The following is a 23,329-nucleotide window of genomic DNA, read 5'->3' as shown; positions in this document are numbered from 1 at the left end:
TGCTACAATATTTTTGCTCTGAAGCTAAACAGAGCATCCTTTAGCAAAGGTAGGGACAGGAGCATAAAAAAGACAAAAACATTGCTATTATTATTTGTCAGTTTACATTTATTGAGAAAAACCATACAAAAACCATTATACAGTTAAAGTGTACCCATATTACATACAGTGTCAATGCAAGCTCAAAACCACATTTTTGTAAAGCATTCAATTTACCTCAAGTCCAAGCTGCATCTCCCTAAGACACTGTTCCCATCACAGTTGCCTTTTAAAGCCAATCTTCTGTTTACACACGGGTAGTTTCTGCAGAGAACACTTTTCTCAGGACGAAAAGGCATTTCACATGCACGCAAGAGAAATATTTGTGCATACACAAGAGTTTCATATGCTATTACTAGGGCAGAGGGAATCCTGTCAATTGTACGCTTTCTGAAAAGCCCAGTCCTCCCTTCCTCCCCCCACTTCCAGTAAAAAAGCAAAATGGAAAAGCTTTTAGCATGCAATGGAAAACTTAAGAATTACTCTGGAAAAGAATAGGGGAGAAACAGTTTCTACCATTCAATGAAATACCACTAGCAAAAGATGAAATTACTTCAAGATAGGCTGTGCAAGTGAATTGTGATCCTGTCTGCCTGAGTAAGTGAAACAGATGACTTATAGTTCAGCTACACTAAAGAGTATCCACCTGGTATTTTATTTCATGTCCTAATAACCTATAAGCTGTAGAAAGTGATATGAAAACACTTTTTCTACTTGCAACATTATGCTTACTTTTAAAACTTCTTTCTCTTCACATTCATTGTGGGACACTAAGCAGTGAGGGTGGGGTAAGCAGGAAACATTTCAAGACACCTTCTGGACAAGTTCACAGCATTTCTAAGGAAGTCCAGTTATCTTTTTGGGTACAGAGGTGACTCCAATAACCTACTGTTGTCCCAGGAACTCTGAGTTTGGAGAAAGAGTTGAAGAAGAAACACTATGCTCTGCACAAACCAGCATTCCTGTAAGCCCTGCAGTGAGAAAGCTAGAAGCCAACACACCTCAACTGCTACACACAAGAACATCTCACCTTCCAAACACTAGCAACATCCCAATACACTGGCTTTTTCTTCTCTATCTCCTTCCACAGGCTAAATTAACAACTGAAAGACTGTTCAAGATATTTTAGGTGTAACAGTTGAAGGAAAAAGTACCATGTAAAAAGGAAGTGAACAATGACTCACCCCCACACTAAATCCACAGTATCAAAATCCAAATGGTACACATCTACCCTCTTCTCACGTCAAAAATGAAGTTACATGTTAAGCTACAGATGAAATACTAAGTGGCTTGAGAAACTGAAGCACAACTATTAATTCAGTTCAAAAATTAGCTTGACTGTTTAGAAGAATATAAAGTAAAATAGATGGTTTATATTATTAAATCACAGTTTAAAAAACTTAACAGATTATGGAACATTTATGGTCAAACAAAGAATACTTTAAAGAATGAGAAGTGATCAAAACAAAAATTACACCCTATATCATTATGTATGGGATACATTTCAAATCTGTTATGCTTTTGCCAATTTTACCTTCTACATGGAGCCCTTCTATGGTCCATGCTCATCGGCTCACCAATGGCATACACTCAAAGGATTCCTCTTTACTGGTAGTAACTATCTCAGGACCTGATTCTATGAGCTATGATTTGGTGCTTGCAGCATCTTCAGCACTGTGTGTGAAAATGAAGGCAGTATTTTTGAATATTTTTCTTTGATGCAGATAAGCAGGACTTTTGAAAGAGGAGCAGCACATTTTAGAAACAGAATAATGAACAAAAAAAACAAATAGATGCTGCTTTATGTTAAGCTAAAAAAAACCAACAACAAAAGCTCAGAACAAAAACCTGTACCAGACCATCTGTAAGACATTTAACATTTTATACTATCAAAATATTCAGCAATTCAGTTAAAAGTATCAAGAAACAGGATACACTGACTGCTATAGCAATAAAATATTATTTGCCATACTGTTAAAGATTTAACTGGTGCTCATGCTTTTTCAGTTAAAACATACTCATCTCAAACTCCAAAATCTCTTTTCCTACCATGTCAAGTATGAATAAGCAAACTAAGTTAGCTTAAGATTCCACTAACACACTATAACTGTAAGACAAGTTATCAGTGATAACAACAAGAAGTCATTCTTTACATTTAGATCTTATGGATTAAGTGGGAATAGTGCCCTATTACAAAAAAACATTTGTGAAGGCTGTTGACATTTCTAACCAAAGCAATTCCTGCATATTTTAAAAGTTTTGATTCTTTAATTGCAACAGTTATCTATTTGAGATAAAATAACAAAAATTACTTATTCTGATCAAATTCAATTACTGCAATCTAATAATCTTTTCTTAAAAAAAACAAAAGAAAAAAGAAAAAAGAAAAAATACATATTGACCTAGAAATATAAACAGTTGTTTAAAACTTAAGATTTTTCCACTCAAATGGAACCGTGAGTAACAATGCATTTGGGGAAGCAGCAGATTGCTTTTCAATACACAACCACAAGATCTCACAGGGACAACATTAATGTACTGAAATATATTAATTTATATACTTCCTTAGGTTGTGCTTACCTGTTGCTTTTTTGCAGCAGAACCTAAGGTGGAAGGTCTGGGAAGGCACTGTGAAGTATAAATAATTGCACTGTTTGCAATTAATAAAGATTTTATACCTTAAATGAATCAAAATCAACAGCCTCCATCTTGTGAATGATAAAGAATCCAGCGAATTTAATTTTGCTCAGTTTAGTACATAATAAATGCACCATTCTGTAAGGTTATCTACAAAATACCATGCAAAATACCTGACTATTAAACTTAATACCCTACACTAAAGATAGCAAATACTGTCCTAGCCTTCTTCAAGCTACCAGCATAATTCCTAGTTTTGAAAGGGATAAAAATAATTCCTTCTATTTCTACAGCACAATACATACATTGCTGATTATCTGAAAAAACTACTTCAGTTTTCAAGCCTTAACTTTTACTTCTCTGTGCAGCCACCCTAAAAAAAATTATTCTCAAAGCAACAACATGGTGTTCCAAAAATTAAAGCAGTTAACAGTTATAGAATTATTTAAAACATACCTACATCACTACATATCTGCAAACTATCTGAAGACAAAGACAACTCTGTCTAACAAGTGGTTCCAAAGACTTCAAGGTTATGATATGCATATTTTAAAACACTGAATGACAGCTGTCTCAGGAGTACTGATGAAAAAAACTCTTACTCAGATACACAGAAACATGTTTTTCTTTAGCTATTGCTAAAAGTTTCACGGATACTTACCGACAAAACTGAAATTATGTGTATGTATATACATAAGCAAACCTACGTTTCTGAATTAAGAAGCAATTATGATTTCCTAAGATACCAGCACTGTATTCCAACATAATATCACACAAGTACAGCATTTGCATTATGTGGAACATTGACAAAAAGATACTGTTGCAGTTCATCAATTTGTCATTCTGATGTACTTACAGTGCAATGCTCCTTGAAGGAACAATCAAGGATGATACACAGCACAGTCCTCCTCACCCCTATAGAGCTAGTTCTATACTGGCTGGATCAAACCTGCACTTCAACAGACAACGGCAAGACAGACTGTAGTGCATGTAGTCTAATATATGCAAAGAGCAAACACAGGATTTCAAGAGAATCAGCTTTTTAAGTATGAGCATTAGAGCAATAAGAAGTTTCAAGTATATAAAAAAATAATCAATCGATTCAAATACTTGAATATTTACAAAAAGAGAAATTATCTGCTCTGCAGGAAGTTCTCAACCACTCCCACCACTCAAACAAAACAGCGCTTTAAGGACAGACGCAATTTCTGTAACTACTATGCATTAGCACATTGACTTTTCTACACTGAATTTTCAAGTGGACTACTTAAAACTGAAGGCTTAAGCACATTACACTTTAAGTAAATTTTATAACTAGTCTGAAAAAATCCATAAAATAATTATGCAGGAACAGTTTTGAAGTATTCAATTAAAAACAAACGTTATCTGTTATAGCAGCTGCACAGGTCTGAAACAGTGGTCATGTATAAAAGGAAATTTCACTGTTAATGCAATGGAAGTATGCCAAAAGATCACCTTCTTAAACACATGCAGTTTTAATCAAGTAGAAAGAAAATTAAGGTATCAAGATTCCTGGTGCTAGGCAGCAAAATACAATGAATGAAAGAGATCCTCCATCTACAGCTATTCTGCAAGAGGGGAAAAACATGCTAATGACAAGCTTTTAAACTCAATAAGGTTTATGGGGGGAAAAAAAAAACCCAACTCATTTGTGTACAGGTACCTTGATTCAGCGTTGCAAATCAATCCTATAATTAATTCTGCATATACCCACATATCCAACTTACCGACACAGGAGGTTTCATATTATTTATTGTAAAGCACAAAACAAGCATTTTAAAAGTGATAAAGTATACATTGAAAAAGTACATTTATATCACAAAGCATTGACCACATAATTGCAAATACATTTGCTGGAATGTGTACATCTACACTAATACTAAAAAACAAACCATTTTTTCATTTCTACACAGAAATATTACCTCCTATCAGTAGTGATAGATATTTTGTACATTTTCAAAAACACTATTTTTTTAACCAAAATTAAGATCTTCATCAAGGCGTCTGCATCCATACATTTAACAAAGGTTTTTTCCCCCACACAATGAAGCAAATACTGTATTGTCCACTTCTTATTATTGGCCCTGTGCAGAAGAGATACATAAGAGATACACAAAAAGTTAAAGAAAATCCTTTAAATTAAGCTAACTCAGGAGTGAAGCCTTTAAGAAAGAAAAATTGGTTAATGTAAATGGTGGTGGCTTCTTGCATGGTTTTCAAAACCCTGGGAGGAAAAAGTTTTTCTATTTTCTTTTTTTTTAAAAAAGAAACAAAAACAAAAACAATCACCAAACATATGGATAGATACAGAACTCAAGTTATCAGGTAAACAAAGTCATCTACTAATTATTCCAATAGCCATTTTGCTAGAAAAAAAGATGCATACCCCAAAGGAACAAAGCAGAAGACATGCAAAAAAATATCTACAACCACTGAGACAAGCCAGCCAAAAACCACTTTAAGACTGTACCTGTGGTGCTGGAGGATGCTGTGGCATTCCCTGTGGACTGGTCTGAGCGTAGTACGCTGCCTGCTGCCTGTAGTACTCAGCCCACGCCGCGCTGTAATCTGGCTGACCGCCCGGAGGAGCCCCCGCAGGGGCAGGAACAGCTTGACCTGCAAGGAATTACAATTACACAGCTTTGTTGTTGCAACAGAAATGAGAAAATTTTACTATCTCAGTGCCTAACAAACATCACCTAGCAATATTCCTCCAAGGCTTTTGAATAAACTCATGGTTGCTTTTTTCAGCCTGAACACTCATTCTACTATTTTAATGAAATGATTCCCATGTAAATCAAAACTGAGGAACCGTAAGGACAGTTTACTTTGACTCCTGATTTATAATAATGAATGATGTTTAAGGCCTGCTGACCTGAACAACAGTAGCATTTAAGTACATGCCAAGAGGCAAAACTTTTTGTAATCCACCTAGACTGCTTTTATCTCATATTACAGACTGCATTCATTAGCTCAGCAGATGCCAATTCATACATTTCCCCAGTTCTGGCATCCTTCATTCAATTTTAAGGTTATTGCAGGTTACGTTTTTCAAAAAGTGTGTAATTTTTGTAAACATTTACTCCACCACAGAACACAGTCCCAAAACTTGCTTTCATGCTTTGTGGAAGTTCCAATCCTATAGAAACAAGAGCATGTACAAATACATTCTTCCAAACAGCTCACCATTACTGCTCCTTTCAACAGAATCAACTGACAGACTAAAATCCCAAACAGTGACAGCCTAATACACAGGGACTCTTCAGCATATTAAAAACCCAAGCAAAACAATCAAAGAAAGATCACAGCAAACCTTTCAGTCGTGCTGTTCTTCCACAGGAGACCTGTCAAGGACATCCTTACTTCCTTTCTCCCCCAACTTCAGAAACACCAAACACATGCCCTCTTAGTACCACTCATCTTAATAACTTCTGTGGACTTTTTTGCAGTTATCACTACAAAATGTACCAAACTCTAATCAAAGCAGCACTCTCTATGCTCTACCTGAACACCTTTCCACACACACTTTTGGGCACCCAGACAGAAGAGTTTTATATGTAGTACTTTATTTGAAGTTTCCTTCACTTCCAAACCAGAACTTTTACTACTGTGCTAAGACACTTCTGATTTACATTCTTAATGGGTTATTTTTAAAATCAGAAGTTCTACAGTCAGAATTAGGATACTACCAAAATTCACTACCTCTGCAAGTTTTTTTCCTAAGATACTAGAAAAAGAAACCCCTAACCCCACAAAAACAAACCACTACATGAGCTGACCCTACAGGAAACAAACCCAAGCAGAATGCAAATCTGCACCCTGTACAATTCCCTGTGCATCCAACTGTCTATTCTGTTACGAACAAAAAGGGGCAGCTTCCACATAATGACAGCTGAAAGTTTTCAATCCTACCTGAAACCATCTCAACTTTTATTTGAATATGAGGCCACTGAGCAATTTTGAGGAACATGAGTATCAAAAATTCTAATGAAGTGTTTTCTAGAGTATCAGACAGAAAGCTCACTTTGTTTGTTTAAAAATACTTTAACAGAGAAAATTCACATGAAGAATCCTAGCTTTTCACACTACTCCTACACATGTGTAGTCTTCTAATCCTCTCAAAAACATATAGTGTGAGGAGAGGAGGTATTTGGCAAAGCACTATCCTGAAAACCATCAAAATATAACCTTCCATTTTCCAACTCTCTACAACTTAGTTTTTCCACTTACACTGTAGGTAAGTTCTGAAAGTCTATCCATCTTTTATTTTGATTTATATAGCAATGAAATTTCGAGAAAAACTTAGATTTCTTAAAATCTTTAGAGCTGTAATCACATTTTAAAACTTGTAATGCACAACTTAAAATTTACACTTCTGATCAATTGTTTCAACAAAAACTACCTTTAATATGGTTACAAATTACCCCATGATACATTCTTCCTAAGTTGACCATTACTTTGAGATGGTAACTGTACTTAAAAATTACTTGTCATCACAACTATGTCAAATGTCAAAGATAAGGGATTTTTTGTGCGTTAAGACCCAAGAATCTTTGGACATTCAGTCAACTATGTCAAGGCAGCACTGAAATTCAAATAAGAAATCAAAAAAAGGAAATTTAACATCCACTCAAAGATGTCAAACCAGACTTCTGTCCCAATGGGTATTTTAGGTGCACCATTTCCCTACTAAATACTGTGAGTAGTTCTGAACCTACACATGGAATTCAGCTGTTTAGTCAAAGCTTCCTTTCAGTGTAAAGCTGCACTAAGCAGCACCTGCTTGTTAATAGCCAAATTCAACAGGAAAACTTATGGATAACCCTGATCAACTCCATACAAAGGAAACAGGAGAAACAGAACTCCTCCCCTTTAAGAAGGGCTGAGAAAGGAAACACCAGCAGATTTTACAGTTCAACATTATCAAGGGTGATTCTAGTAAGAGAAAACTGCTCTGTTTCTTCTTTCACACTACAATGCTGAGGAATGTTTTAAAAACACTTCTATTTCATTATGGAATCCTTTAACTGTATGTCAAGCCCACAATACATGGGGAACAACTTTAAATGATAAAATTAAAAATTCCAATGATGACATACAGATCATTTACTAATGATCATGATTTCATGTTTAGAGGGAACTGTTATTCGTGAGTGACTTTTTGGAGCATTTGCTACTCAAAGCAGTAGCCTCTGAAACAAGGGTCTGAAAAAGGAGATGGGGACTTTGCCACTCTATTTCTGAGTCAGAAAACAGGTTAATATTCAAGTCATTGTTCAGTGAAAAATACATTCAAGTGTTCTCTGTGATTAGCAGTCATACATATCAAGCCAGTAGGAAGCCGGTTTGAAAACACTATTATTGTTTAGATGGGAATATTCCAGAGTGATTTAGCATTTTCAGACCACTCATATTTGACTAAGTATGAGAAAATCCAAAACACCAATTGCAATACCACAGGCATCTTTTTCAACTTGCCACAAGGATTATCAAAATAATTTTCTTCAGCAGCAAAAACAGAACTGACTGGGCTCAACAAAACTGAGTTTCAGTTCAGCTCTCCCCAAAAATGTTTGGTGAAATCATCTGTGCTGTGAAAGTTCTGAGTTGTCAAAGAGCAAGTGACTTGTAACTGCCATCCTTTGGCACAAGTTAATGGGGACAGAAGATTACAGCACTATAGGAAGCACAAATGGTACTGGAAAGCCTGGAGACAACAAGAACATGCTGTTGGACAGCATTGCTGTCCATCACATCTACTACTACTTTTTAACACTGTTAGTGAAGAGGGGGAAACCAGCACTATTTTGCATTACATCAACTCCAGCTGAATTCCTCTTTTCTAAGTGGCTTTAAAGAGAAATGGTATCTGCCGCATCAAGGTTGTGCAGTAAAAGTTTTCATGATTTACAGTCAAATTATCCAGGTCCAGTCATCAAGAACTCTCCTTCAGGCAAAGAACTCAATCCAAACTAGAAAAAGGAATTAAAACTGCCCTCATGTTTTATTTCTTATTCCACTGTCTTGGCATTTTTTGTATTTTGCATTTTAAGAGCGACTATTTTTATCTCCCAATGTATTTTTTTTTGCTCACATTCTTCTTTGGAATTGCTCCCATAAACTCTATCCCAACACCTTATAACTTGCTATTATTTAAGACTAGTGCAACCCACACTTTCCAAGAGAGCAAATTAGAATGATTGCAGAGTGCCTGCCAACAAATTACATTATTTTAAAAAATAGAGAGAGCCATCCACAATTTTGCATTTCAGAATGTGAGCCAAACTAACAGAGACAGTAAATTGAAAAGAAATAGCTAAATGAACCATGAATAAGAAAAATAAGAAGGCCTATCATCTCAGAAATCACAAGCTTGGGAGTTGTAATTTTCTTGGTTTGATTAGCAGTTCTTAAACTAAATACTCATTATATGTTTCCTGTAGAATTCATCACTTAAACCATGCCAAAATAAAGAACAATGATAGTTATGTCTTGGCAAGTAATTATCAATACAGTGGAATGTTGGTAAGAGGAATTAAGCATGTTATTAATCTTAAATCTGAATGCTTTTAATATTCCATGAGAAAACTGAGTGCACTTGGAAGATGGCAGAACAGCCATCAGACCCTTCCCTGCAAACAAAGATATATATCCCATACCAGATGCTGCTGTATGTCTGGTCAGAGATACCTGGGAAAGCAGTGGCATTCCTAAACCCACTGGTGCTCAGTATCCAGCCCCCATCACCTCCAGTATTCAAGGCAGGACACCATGACAGAATATGACTGCGATTTAAAAGGTAATGACACCTTCTACCAGCCAATAAAAGCCACATACTCTTCCCTTATAAAAAAAAAACCCAAATAATCAAGTTAACCAACACATTCATTACATTTTTATAAAAAATGCTACCAACAACATATAACCTGCAGTTTAAACAGAGCTGCAAAGCAAATCCTATTTAAAAAAGAGCACAGTTAAGTATGATGCTTTAGTAACCTGGAACAGAAGAAGAAAAGTACAAGAAAAAACAAATTATACATCGTCTGAAGAGAACTGAAAACAACTACCAAATAAGAAAAACAACAGCTTCACAAAGTAGATCAAAGCTGAACTCCAAAACTTCAGAAATGTACTTAAAAAAACTCAGATGGAAGCATTTAAAAGATGTTGTTTCCCCAATGATCAAAGACATCTCAGCAAGTCTGAAGGATGTCTATAAAGCTGATCAGTAACCTGAGTACCGCGAAATGCCTAAAAACACCACAAAATTCAATTCTGTTTCTCAGCAGTATTTGGTTCAGAAGACACTGACAGTGCATTCCAATTTTTTGGGGGTAAAAACCCCCATCTCATCCAGCAAAATATACAGGTCTCCTAAAACATTCCACTGTAACTATGGAACAGATAAAACAACAGAAAAGCCCCTGCACACTTACCCATTTTTTTGTAGTACTCCTCCCAGGCCTTGGTATAGTCAACCTGCCCTGCTGGTGCTGGGTTTGGCTGATCTCCTGAATTATATTAAAATAGTTAAGACTAAAATTACTGAGGTTTGTTTCACACATAATCCAAATAACTAATTTTCAGTAACACTCCCACATGACATGACTCAAATCTGACACTATAAACCTTTGTGGTACAAGCTACTACAACTAGAAGCAACTAGTAAAAAAGACATGTTTTCAAGATTCAGGAAGTGCATGCTACTAGCAATACAAAATACCAGAATTCAAGTGGTAAGCCTCAGCCAGGCATAAATATTAAAATAACACAACTAAATACTACAATTGTAATTGTCCTAAACCCACTGGAAGTGATGCAACCGTTTAAGTAAATAACAATCAACAGCTTGGCTCATTACATTTTTATTTTTGACTGCTCCATGTAGTCATTAAGTCAGCCCACACTGCAGCAAAATTCTCTTTGGAGTATATTCCAAGATAAATACACTACCCTCGTTACTGCTGAAATTAAGAAAAGCAATACTGAAGGCAATAAACAATAGTTTTCTAAGAAAGTCAGCCACATAAAATAAAATTACCCAACATACAAGGACAACAATAAAAAATTATGGGGTATTTACACCTCCAGCAATGAGAAATGTGTTCATTTCACTCAAAATCTACCTTGTCCATTAGTCTGGGTTGTAGCTGGTCCACCAGGAGGGGCTGCAGGTGGTGGCTGTGCTTGCTGCTGATAATAGTGAGCATAATAAGCTGCCCACGCTGCTGAATTGGGATCTGTTCCTGGCTTACCTATGAAAACAGAACATAAGAATTTATAATAGTACTACTATGAACCTAATGCTGTCCTCAGTTAATCCTGTCCTAAGCATTCCTATTTTCCTCCAAGGAAAAAAATCAATCTAAACAAAACATCTATGTATACTTCAAGTATTTTTTCTTTCTAGCATAAACTTTTGATCAGGTTTCAGACTAATGCAATGTACAAAATGTACTTTCATAGAGTTGGTGAGATAAAATAATTTTAGAACCTTTACTACTACAATGCCCTTATTAATCTTAGATGTGATAAACAGACACAGATTTTTCAAGTCTATTTAAACAGTCATGACAATAAAATGGTAGCAGCAATGAATCATTCTAGCACCAAACAATTTCAGTGGTTTTACTTTTGTTAGAACCTCACGCTAATGACACTGGCACCGGTGGAGGAGGCATGCCAAATACATATTTCTGAAACAGAAGAATAGAAGACTTACTAGGTATTTGCAATGCTTGTCAGTTAAACTTTAAGGTAACAGTAAAATAGAATAACACACAGCATTTTATGAATCTGAATCCCCATACATGGCTACTAAGCACCACTGTTTACTTACAGCTTTTTAGTATAAAAAGATAATAGAAACAGTTGTATCTTCTGCATCTATCTCCATGGCTCCTTATTTTTATCTACATTTAGGTAGGCCAATGATGCTGCTTCCTAGGGTTTTACTTCTCTGTTTCTCACATTTAGCCTTTAGGAATGGCTTATTCTTGCTGAATCAGAGATTGATTACATTACCAGACAGACAATCCACAATACCTGAAAATCTACTATTAGAGAACATAGTATGTTTTACACAACCAGCATCTATTTGCAAACAGTATTTGAAGTCTTAAACAATGGCAGTATCTGCAAAGAAATGCAGTCAAGCGAGGAGAGAATTTCACAAAAGGACATGGACACAGCTGATACTTTAGAGTAACTATACATGGGAATGGAAATACAATACTCCCTAAACATGAAACAGGTAAGGCAGTGAGTAAAGGAAGATGAAGAAATCCCCTGAAAAAGGCATTCAAGAAGAAACCCAGACTAACAAATTAATGCTAAATGAAAGCCTGTGATAAATAAAATTCAGCTGTAACCACTTCAAATATACACAGAATAAAAAATGTTAATACACTACTTTCTGTTTGAAATTACACTGCTTCCAGCAACAACAGTAGATTTAAACTAACACATTCTATATTCTAAGGTTACCTGCAAATATTAAATAAGCCATTGCTCAATTCCACCCTCCTTCTCCTTAGCACTTCTCTAGAGTAGAACACCAGAGAGCTGGATTCATTAAATTTCTAAAGAAATCTGATTGTAGTAACTAGCTCCACTTTCACATAACAAGGGCAAGCAGGTTCTGGAGAAAACACCACTGAAAAAAGTACTAAAATAACCCATTTGTTACAGTGGAATGAGTACCTATGTGAAAACTGCAGAAAATTCATCCAAGGAAACAGTAGTCAAAAGAAACACCAACTTTAACTGCACATATGAGAAGTTAAAATTTGTAAGAGAGGTGTTTATCAAAAAATGTTACAGAATCATGAAGATGACATCAAGAGAGTTATTTGCCATTTTTCTCACACAGCCTTTACACAGATAAGTAACAATAAAAATAAGAAAGTGGTGTGAAAAGGCTGCAATGTTTTAACAGTGGTTTTGCATGAAATACTTTTGCTGAGACTAAGTCACTTTAAACCATTCTACTTTCAAATGATGCCAGCAAGCATTTTAACTGAACTGAATGCATGCAGAGCTACCTTGTGTAGAAGTTTGGGAACCAAAACCAGCAAGGGCTCTTTGCAAGACATAACATGATACATACATGGAGTCTCCTTTTCCACTAATGGAACCTATGTCAGGAACAGCAGCTATCAAAATATATCTGTCATTTATAACAAAAATAAAATTGAGGCATTTCGGCTCAAGTTCTGAGGAAACTCTACCTCAAACAAATGAGGTGCAATAGACTCAAGCATCTAGCCTTACCATGCCTTCTGTGGCTGATGTTCCATTTCCCCATATCCTCTAGTCCAACCAAAGGATGTAAACTTAAAGAAAAGCAGGATACTACAACTTTGGAAGTTGGAATTAAGTAAGAACTCCCAATCTTGACAAAGATAAACAGAAATAGAAGAAACAGATTCTACAAAGATGGGCTTCAGAAGAAAATATGAAACTGTTATAAGCAAAAACTCAAAATACACAACCTAGTTTTACTGTATTAACAGCAATTCACCAAGGTTTAAGGCCTCAAAAGGGACTTAACAAAACACATTGGTGTATCAGACTCTTAAAAATAATTGTAATAGAACAAAACCTAGAAAGACAAATCAGTAAAGACTGTTTAAAACAAAATACAAAGTCATTTACTATTAGAGAAAGAAGAGACATCCTTATTACAGAACTTTATGCAAAAACATCAATTTTAAAAGAACTCAATTGTACAAAACCAGTGAAGCAAGACTTGAAAAAAGTATCATAAATAGTGATGCAGTATCAGTAACACTTGTAAAAAAATCATAGTTCAACTGTAACAATTAAATTTCAACATTTCACAAGTCACACATGGAAAGTGCAAAACATAAGTAAACTGACAGTCAGTGAAAAAAAGTCAGAAAAACAGAAGATTTTTCAGTATTATGAATGTATTACAAGTGAACTGTAGAATGCATATACTTGCAAGGACAGAATGGATGTACTTGAAATATACCAACACTACAATATAACTGTGCATTTCTTACCTGGGTCTGGTGGGTTTGGTGGCTGCCAGTGTGGATAAGCATTTCCCCATCCCTGTGGAGCATATGGAGCTGGAGGACCACTGTAAAAGATCAGGTCGCACACACAGTGAAAGGCAGTCCCAGGGTCACCCCACACAGAAGAATGTCAGCTGAAGCAATACTTACTGAGGTGCAGGACCAGGAGGGCCTGGGTTGTAAGGAGCTGGATTATATGGTCCCATGGGAGCACCAGGACCTGGTGGCCCAGGAGGTCCATGCGGGCCAGGAACAACACCATGGGGACCATGGGGGACAGGTGGACCCAATGGATTCACTGGACCCTGTAACAAGGGTAGCACAGAAATGAAAATTCACCCTGAGGTTCTCCATCTTTCAGCATTTTAAAAGCATTTATCTGAACACTCAAAGAATCTCTAAAAGGTTTGACTAGTTTTAAAGACAGTTCCTTGCAGAAAATAGGCTATTTGAAGTTTGATTAGGCGTAGAGCTAGTTAAAAGACAGCTGTGGCACTAATAGCAACTGCAAAACTTCATTTATTTAATTTTATTTCTTCTTGAGGAAGTGAAGGATTTTACAAAAAACCCACACATTTTTTCACAAGTTGCACTAAACTCCCCACACTGACAAGACTATCAGTTTTAAAATAAATCAATACATCTAAATCTGATAACTAAACCTGCTTGTAAGCTCATGCACAAAAAGCCTATAGTAAATTTGATTACATGCAACACATGCAAACTAAAGTCTGGTGAAACCCAAGGTGTAACTTGGATTAAAAATTTACCCAAACAAGGACTGAAAAAACCCCACACAATTTAGTATCAGTGACATCTTTGAACTTAATTTTTTCATATAGACAAAATTGGTATTTTCAAGAACACACCATATGATATTGAAGAGACAAACTGTTTCCATTTCAAGGTTTTGTTGTAACACTTTAAATCCAGATTACCATTATTATCTATTTATTATCTGATTAAATTAACCTGGGAAGTGAAATGAAAGAGAGATCTCCACAAAGGAGACTTGCTTTCAGTTCTGTTTAGCTCTAACAGTAAGGAAAAAAGCAGTTGTCCACTCACTCCAATTTTTTCTTCTATAAGTTGTCGTGCATAATCTATTTGCTGGGGTGTTCCACGGATAGTAAACATCTTCATGTTTGGATCTGCATTAGGTGGAGGATTTCTCTGAAGTTCTATTCTAGCACCAGACTGTTGGCTTATACTTTTAATAGTTTCACCACCTACAACACAAGATAAGAGTTTTTATGATGTGCATCAAAGCAAAAAGTACTGACTCACAACAGAGAAAGTCAACTGCATGGAAGCCGAAAAGACAAGAAAAGGCACCTATTCTTATGAGCCATTCACAACATGCTAACAATTCAAATGAGACCTCTCCAGTGTAGCACGGAGCTTTAATGGCAATAAACTAGTAAAATAAATTCTTTTTTTAGACTACAAAAAATGTTACTCAGAAACAGCAGCAAAGAACTCCTACCATCTTATCTGTATTTTTAATTTACGTAAACATTTAATATTAGGCATTAATAACAACTGACATACATAGTTATCAGTAATTATAAACTTCAAACCCAACCTCCTTACATAAAGGGGTAAGGAAGCCCAAATGATGAAAAAGCCCCACAGAAGCTGATAGGGTAGTTAAATCCACAACTTCTTGCAGCGCACCAAAGCCAGAAAGCTAAATTCCCTGAACTGGCTCCTCCTCTTACAGGATCAAGAGAAGTCATATGTACTATTAGTATATACAAAGTCATCAAAACAGGCAAAATTGGGCAACTAAAATTTTTAAAAATCAAAAATATTCTGAGTTAGAAGGAACCCATAAGGATTATGGAATCCAACTCTTAAATGAAAGGCCCATACAGGGATTGAACATACAACCTCAGCATTATTAGCATCATGCTCATTACACATCTCTGTAGCATGGCATTTGCCCAAATAAAAAAGCTGAGTGGTTTTTAAAATAACATAGAGATGTACATATGTAAGATATATTGCCTTTTCCAATGATTAATCCAGTTTTGCCAGTAGGGACAATGAAATTGAACTCCTGTAATCCACCAGGAGGCCCCATGTTCCAGTTGCCTTGGCCTCTACCCCTTCCTCGACCACCAGGTCCTGGTCCACCAGGGTTACCAGCCTAAAAGGAAGCAGCAACAAATGAGTACATTCTATAAAGGTACTGCAAAGAAATAATGCGAGCAGGTTACATAACAACCTTGTTAAGAAAAAAATTATTCATTACTCAGACCATATTGCTAGTTAAAGCAATATCTTTTATGGAAGACCTAAATTACATTCTAAAAAATATTCTATACAATTCCACATATGAAAGATTAAGGAGGAAAGGATATAAAAGCAAGCAGAAAATTTCACATGGACAAAGATTTTTGTCTGGCTTCCATAAATGCAGCAGTGGGACTCATCTAACAACAAGATTTTAGACACTGATTACAACTTTTGGTTGTAACACAAAACAGAAGCAGCAGCTCTAAAACCAGCCACATAAAGAAATGCCATGACTTTGAATCAGTATGGTCACTTGCAGAACTGTAACTGTAAAAGTAAGCATTCATATTCCAGACCAAACTTTGAAGTAGATTCACATGGCACAACTAAATTATTTTCTTTAGTTACACACACTTTTTGAAAACTGTGGGTCTTCCCAAAAGGTAAGCAGGGGAATTTAAACACTGAACAATGTTACCCAACCTGAACACTGCGAAGGAGATCTGTAATAATTTCTGCAGCATGCTGACATCTGTCAGGAGGCCCTGTGATCTGGGCTATTCTATCTGGAGTTGTTCCATCATCTGGAATAAAAATGAACTATTCCAGTATATGCAATTCAGTAAATTTACATTTAAGTCACAAAAACTTATGAACATATTACAAACCTGGCTTAAACTGGATCCTAACACCAGCATCATTCTGGATCTTTTTAATCATCTCTCCATTTCTTCCAATTACAATACCTACAGCAAAGCGTGGGATTGGAACCTAAAAAAAACCCAAACAACCAAAACCAAAGATGTTGATGCCACAGATATTCCTAAAATATCCACACAATGAAAGGGTTAGAATTAGCTTGAATTGTAAACTAGGGCAAGACGAATGCCACTTCAGGCTTCAAGGATTTTTTAGTATTAAGTCACAAGCCTAGCACATATTGGACTAAACCATTAAAAATAAAGTGATCCTATACTTCAGTGATAGCAATTCCCAATGCATTTTACCCTTCTCAGAATTAAAAAAAAAAAAAGAAAAAAAAAAGAAAAAAAAAAAGAAAAAATAAAAATAATTTACAGTGTGTCTAAAATGCAGATTCTAGCAGATGAAGCTTTAAGCCCCCCACTGATGCACAGTTGCTAGCTTGTGACTTGCATTAAGAGCTGGACTTAAATAATTTCCGCGAAGGCTGAAGTCCAATTTCAACAGTGTAGTATGTAACATTATATACTTGGTCAGAAAATTTACTTGCTCATTTGATAAAAAGCCCCAGCTAAATGAAATTGTTTATAAGGGCTGGCAATGAAATTGTGCATGATTCACATCACTTAGTGTTGTAAATTCAGCAAGAATCAATTATTACATACACACCACAACCACTTCTGGAATCTGGTTAAAAGCTTACAGCAGTTCTATTTAGCTTAACATTTTAAAGGTAACATCTCAAAATACAGTGAACAAGTTTTTCAACCATGCTTACGTCTATCCCTTCATTTCCTCCTATTCTTGACCCATATTCGTTGCGCACCTCTCTAAAGCCACCTTGATCACGAATTAACTCCAGCACCATTTCCTTGGCTTGCTAAAAGAAGAATGAAAGTTTGTTTAGGTACTGCAACATCAGAACTGATTTGTAAATGCTCCAAGTTGTGAGGCACTCCTTACCTGAACTTTATAAGGGTCTCCAGTTATCCTAAGGGGCTTGTCTGCACCTGTGTTCTGTGGACCATCCTGAATCATGACCATTTTGACACCTGCCCGCTCCTATTTGATAAAAGGGAGGTCAACACTCATGCAAATCCAGATTCAGTACTATCATATTTAAAAGAAGATACATATATACCTGTAATTGTTTAATTGTCTCTCCACCTTTCCCAATAACTAATCCTGCTTTACTTGCTGGGATCATAATTTCTTGGACTGCATTTCCAGGTCCATCACCATGATGAAATCCAGGTGCAGGTCTTCCCTTTTCAACTATCTGATCAAGTAATCTTTTTGCTGACCTGTCAAAGAAAATACACATTTATAAATATCATTCCTGCACGTATCACTTGCCCACACCTATTCTCTTGGCAATTTCTTTAATTTGAGAAGTTTCTGCAAAGAATGATGGCTGTAGTCACTAAGAAATATGAAGCAATTTCAATAAATCTTCAAAATAGCTTAAGAAACTAACTGCACAACAACAAAACCACCCCAATATTGGAATACAAAAGATGGTCCTTTACCAAACATTCAATGAAATTACCTCCTCAAGGTCCTTGTATATAGTTACACTCATCAAAGCTTAATTCAGAACAAAAGCTGCTGCTTGATTCAGCATGCAAAGAAAAGACATTTGTACTTGAAACCAACTATCACAACAGTGGACAAAAGCAAATATATATTCACCACATGTATAAGGTCAGCTATTATCAGAGTAATATCATGATTACACTCCTGACATCAGTTAAAAATACTTACTGAACAGACTCTGGTGTTCCAGTTAGCATACATGATCTTTCAGGCAAGCCTCCACTATCTGCAATCATAAAATGAAAACCAACTTATCAGCAGTGTTAAGTCAGAAAGAGATTATGGAATTAATCATAATAAAGCTACTGAATTTTCATATTTAATAAAACAGAATTATCAGTGTATGCCAGTCTGCATTTCTTTAGCCTATCATAGTCATGATTAGCACAAAAATATTAACCTGTATCTTAAATGACGGTTCAGGCAATGAGAAGCAAGGAGCAATATCCTGGACTTCCAACCAACCATCCCCCCATTCCCCCCAAACAGACACCCCCTCACAAATAGTTACCAGGTGCAATCTGTATTTTACAGCCAGACTCTTGCTGTATGCGTGAGATCTGCTCTCCACCTCTGCCAATTACTTGGAGAAAGAAAACACAGAAAGATTATTTGCATTAACAGCATCTGCTAACATCCCCAACTATGCTACAAAAGCACACCCATACTACTTACTGAATCCAACCATCCCATCTGGAACTTTGTACTCCTCTGTCATCACAGACCTAGAGCCAATGTTAAGCAAAAGATGTGACTACCCAGAGACCAAACCAGCATTATATTTATATTTAAAGTAAAGCAAGCTACTGCCCTGCCCTCCTTCCCATTAAGTCATTATGTAAGCACAGTTCTACATAAGGTGGTAAAACACCAAAATGACACCTGGTTGTTTAGGTAAGAAACAAGTGGAGAAAACGATGAATTTGTAACACATGTAGTTGAGTAACACACAGCATGAAGTCTGAATTATTTTGTTTTTAGGTCATTCAGTTTCCCTTCTCATTTACAAGACAGCATCACCTCTTCAGATCTGCATCCAACTTCTAGCTACGCTACCCATGCCGAAGTAGTAAAAACCAGCCAATGTATTTTCTTTTCAGTAAGCTCAACCCATAGCCTAGGCTGTGGGGAAAGACCACAATGCAGGTACATTTCAAGTGTCTGACTTGGGATTGCTAAAGCTAAATTTCAACAGATCACACAAAGACAAAGAATAAATGCTTCATGTGTTGATACCACTTTTTCAGAAAAACTGCTTGAAGCTACTTTATTTCAATAAAAATCCTATGTAAGATGTATTATAACTTACCTTTGCTGCTGATGCATCGGTGGCAGCTGATTTCCAAAAGCTATAAACAAACATGGTTAAAATTAAATTAAAACAAGTGGTATATCTTACAACCGAGCTTCTCCTTTGATTAAAAAAAACCCTCTCAATTGTATCAAACTTCTGTCCAAGTCACTTTTAACAACTGTTATCAAAAGGTTTAAAAATGATAAAGACTCTCAGTTGTTGCTACTACCACTGAGTTTTACCAAGTAGACTCCCACTACATCGAAAGTAAGACATAAACCCCCAGCCATTTTTTGGATCTTTCTTATTTAAGTGTCACCTACCAGAACACTTTCAAACTGTTGTTCTGACAATATTACACTTGTTAAGGGTTTTTTTGGCAACAAAATAAAAATTACTTACAGTCGTTCTGGGGAGCAACTTTCTTAGCATCTGGTTGATCTGCAAAATTAAGATTTTTAAATTTTTTTTTTCCAAGAAATTCAGAAGTGTTTAAACCTTTTAGTGTGAACTGCAAACTTCCAGTGTATTTTAGCCCCCCCTTTTTTTTTTCCTTTCTTTCTTTTTTCTCCTCCAATTTCAGGGAGTTGATCATCTGAATAAAAGAAAGAATCTCACAAACACTCAGCACTTGGTTAGTACAGCTGAAAAGATGTTAGGTTTTTCCATGTAGCTATTCAGTTTAACAAAAGGCAGCTTTCAGAATGCACTGTATGTAGATAGCTCACAGATACCCAGTCACTGAAACTCAACTAAGACAAGGAACAAAGTTGAGCTTTGTTGGCTGCTCAAGCTAATGATGCTTCTATAGTAAAAAAGAAAAAAAATTCAAATTCACACAAAAATCAATGATAACTTAAAAAAAAAATCTGACAATGACCACAAATCTAGACCAAACATCTGAAAATACAACAGTATCACATGACAATGCAATCTCAATCTGAATGTTGACATGAAATCCCTACCTAAATATCAAGCATTTCATAGCATAAAACTTCAAAAAAAAAAAAAAAGGCAGATTCAAAGCAACTACATCACTACTATCCAACTCCTTTCTGTACAGTAGAGAAATAAAAGGAATCACGAACCTGTATCTGAAAAGATAATACTTGAGATGCTTCCTTCCCACCCCGAAATAAAGGCTATATGAACCACCATAATTTATGTGCAGCAAAAACTCAGCCATGTATTCCAAGAAATATTTGTGTCAATCCAGAAAGATCCACTAGTTTATGTCATGTTTACATACTAAACACAGGTAATAAATAAAAATTCCTGCCTTTAAAAGGAGAGGGCATTCCCTCCCAGTGTGTTGTACTGCTCGGACTTGTCCAAGAGCCATCTACACATAAAATAAAAAGAATACATTACATATATCATCTGAAGCATCATTAGCTCATTTTTGTATATTAAAAACCTCACCTTTAATAGAAAAAAAAATTTCACTGTAGGACACAAGAACCCCTGATATAAAGCCTTAGCTACATTCTGTAGACTGAGTTTCAATCCTCTTACAGGAAAAAAGGCATTTCTCTTTTTTGAAACTTATAAGAACATTTCAGCAAGCTCAAAGACTTTTTCCTGCAATTTAGCTAAGATTTTGTGTGTATATTAACCAAATCCTGTTAAGTTCAAATTGGAAGTTCAGAAGAGACAGAAGACGACACATTTCATGAGAAAACTTTACTGCAGTGTAAGGCAAATTCAAAAAGCTGCAAGTAGTCAGAAGATTTAAGTAGGATTTATCAGGGTTCACACATGCTGTAGGCTGAACTATAAACTATGCCAAAGTGTCTTCAAGGTAAAAAATTTATTTTTCCAACTTTTTTAAAGTCCTATGCTTTTACAATGAAATGCATTAATACTTTCATTTGAAACAGCGCAGTAATAAAGATAATGAAACAATCAAGCTTGAGGAGCACATCCTGCTCTAATTGTAATTCAAAAGTTGGGACCAACCCCACACAACCACAAAACACTTCAGTAACACCTACACAGACATTTTTCAACTTGCTAATTTCTGTCCCTTTCTCCAGCATCCATTTTTCTTTTTGCAGCACTTAAACCACATTTAAAATAGTGTAAAATAGGCTTACGTTCACTTCAGTTTAGTGCACAATGGTTTAAAACTTTCCCACTAAACTGAAAATGAAAAAATACGCCATGATCTGTGAAAGGAACAAAATGTTTTAATGCTGTTATGGAAAAAAGACCCCTGAATCCACAAACAAAAACACCGTCTGCAATCTTTCTGACAGAGTGGCCACACTCCACAAAAATAAATGCAGCAGGAATGAGTGCGTACCTCCATCCTCAAGAGGTCTTTTCTGCCCTCCATAACCGTAGTCGTTTGAATTCATTGCTGTGCCAGCATCTCCTCCAATTTTCGCTGCAATCTAAACAAAAGGCAGATGTGAGCCAAGAAAAAAAACAATTAATTTAGCCCATGTTTATTCCACGTCTTCTGAAAGATTTCAGCGATTTAAACAATGCGCATTAAATAACACCAAATACTTAAAAGGCCAAAACCAGTTTCGCTCATAAAGGTTTTCTTACACGTTTTGAAGACTTGTGCTCGTCCTTCATCAGTAGAGCTTCCTAAATGAGCCCAACGAGGCCTTTTAAACAACAAAACATTTTTCCTAAACGAGCTTTTATATTTTTTTTTTTTTTTCTCTACGCTTTGTTCGCGAAACATTGTGGTATCTCCCGGCAGGGCCTCACCGGCCAAACAATTTCAAATCCTAACTACACTGGGTCCTCAAATGCTACCAAAACCGCGACCGCTTATTAACAGACGAGGCGAACATTTCGCCCGAGAAGCGACGAAAACATCGCCCGTGGTGCAGAAGCTACAAATAAAACTGCGGGATAAAGAGCTTCCGCAAGGGCCGCCCTCGCTCCGCAGGCCGCGGCGCTGCCCAACCGGTCCGAGCAGGCTGGGGCGCCGCGGGCGCCGCAACACGGCCCGCGCCGCAGCGCCGCCGCCCGCCCGTCCCTCCGCCGGGCCCGGCCCGATAACGCGCCGCTACCCGCCCGCCGAGATTTCGCCTCCCCGCCGTGGCGGGCGCACCGCGCCGTGCGGCTCCTCTCACCGCCGAATCCCCTCGGGCCGATCCCGGCGCTGTTGGCGGGCAATGGCGGAGCTGGGCTACAAATACCTCGCGGCCCAGGGCGGGCAGGTGGCGCAAAGGGGGCGTGGGGACGGGACAAAGCTCCCCCCAGCACACACACGGGCGGAGGGGCCCCCACTCCCCACAGGCGAGTGCGCAGCGCCCTCACTGTTCCCGCGGCTCCGACACCGCGGCCTCCAGGCCCCGGGACACCATTGATTCTACGGAGCCACACACACCTGCCTAGCCCTCTGCAGCGCGTCTTTAAATGCATCATTCACTCCTCCAGCCCCGCCGCCGCCTCCCCCGGGCGCGCCTGCGGCAGGAGGGGGCACCGTGGAATAGTCCGCCATGGCCACCCCGGCGCCGCTCCGGCCGCTGCCGCTGTCTGCCAAGAAAGAGAGAAAATGGCGGCGGGCGCGCGCCTTTCACATTCCTGCGCGGCATCGTGCTCGGGGGGAGCGCGCCGAAACCTCGCGAGATCTCGAGCGGGATTTCATGGCGGGCGCCGGAGAACGGCGGAGAAGCCTCGCGGCGTTTCTCCGGCCCCGCCCAGCCGATCCCCCGGGGCCTCCGGGGCCGCCCTGCAGGGGGGGTGGTGAAATCGCGATGTTTCCACGGGAGCTGCGAGAGCTTGGAGA

At 37.4% G+C, this 23,329-nt stretch overlaps 1 protein-coding gene across 26 annotated transcripts in view; it reads right to left on the bottom strand.

The window, feature by feature from the left end:
- Positions 1-23,302, bottom strand: part of FUBP1 (far upstream element binding protein 1) — a 33,992-nt gene extending 10,690 nt beyond the window's left edge. Inside the window, exons 1-23 of one of the 26 annotated variants that reach the window (XR_013775309.1) lie at positions 22,928-23,176; positions 21,881-21,971; positions 20,855-20,917; positions 19,978-20,016; positions 19,591-19,630; positions 18,957-19,006; positions 18,793-18,864; positions 18,450-18,507; positions 17,827-17,989; positions 17,649-17,747; positions 17,464-17,565; positions 16,652-16,754; positions 16,467-16,567; positions 15,753-15,894; positions 14,811-14,971; positions 13,893-14,047; positions 13,728-13,807; positions 10,827-10,955; positions 10,137-10,211; positions 5,168-5,313; positions 3,533-3,625; positions 2,620-2,667; positions 1,574-1,713 (exon numbers count right to left, since the gene is read on the bottom strand). Coding sequence is in view for 15 of the 26 variants with exons in the window: in XM_079314118.1 (XP_079170244.1) it covers positions 1,708-1,713; positions 2,620-2,667; positions 5,168-5,313; positions 10,137-10,211; positions 10,827-10,955; positions 13,728-13,807; positions 13,893-14,047; positions 14,811-14,971; positions 15,753-15,894; positions 16,467-16,567; positions 16,652-16,754; positions 17,464-17,565; positions 17,649-17,747; positions 17,827-17,989; positions 18,450-18,507; positions 18,793-18,864; positions 18,957-19,006; positions 19,591-19,630; positions 19,978-20,016; positions 20,855-20,917; positions 21,881-21,971; positions 22,928-23,041 (2,037 nt within the window). In the remaining 11 variants the exon portion in view is untranslated. Of the gene's footprint in view, positions 1-87; positions 4,782-5,167; positions 5,314-10,136; positions 10,212-10,826; positions 10,956-13,727; positions 13,808-13,892; positions 14,048-14,810; positions 14,972-15,752; positions 15,895-16,466; positions 16,568-16,651; positions 16,755-17,463; positions 17,566-17,648; positions 17,748-17,826; positions 17,990-18,449; positions 18,508-18,792; positions 18,865-18,956; positions 19,007-19,590; positions 19,631-19,977; positions 20,017-20,854; positions 20,918-21,880; positions 21,972-22,927 lie in introns of those variants that run through there. The other 25 variants (XR_013775315.1, XR_013775308.1, XR_013775312.1 and 22 more) reach the window with 25 other exon arrangements.
- Positions 23,303-23,329: the final 27 nt, after the last annotated feature.

The sequence above is a fragment of the Erithacus rubecula genome, assembly GCF_903797595.1.
Source record: "Erithacus rubecula genome assembly, chromosome: 10".
Lineage (NCBI taxonomy): Eukaryota > Metazoa > Chordata > Aves > Passeriformes > Muscicapidae > Erithacus > Erithacus rubecula.
The sequence above is the reverse complement of the archived record's forward strand: the minus strand, read 5'-3'. Positions and strand labels throughout refer to the sequence as shown.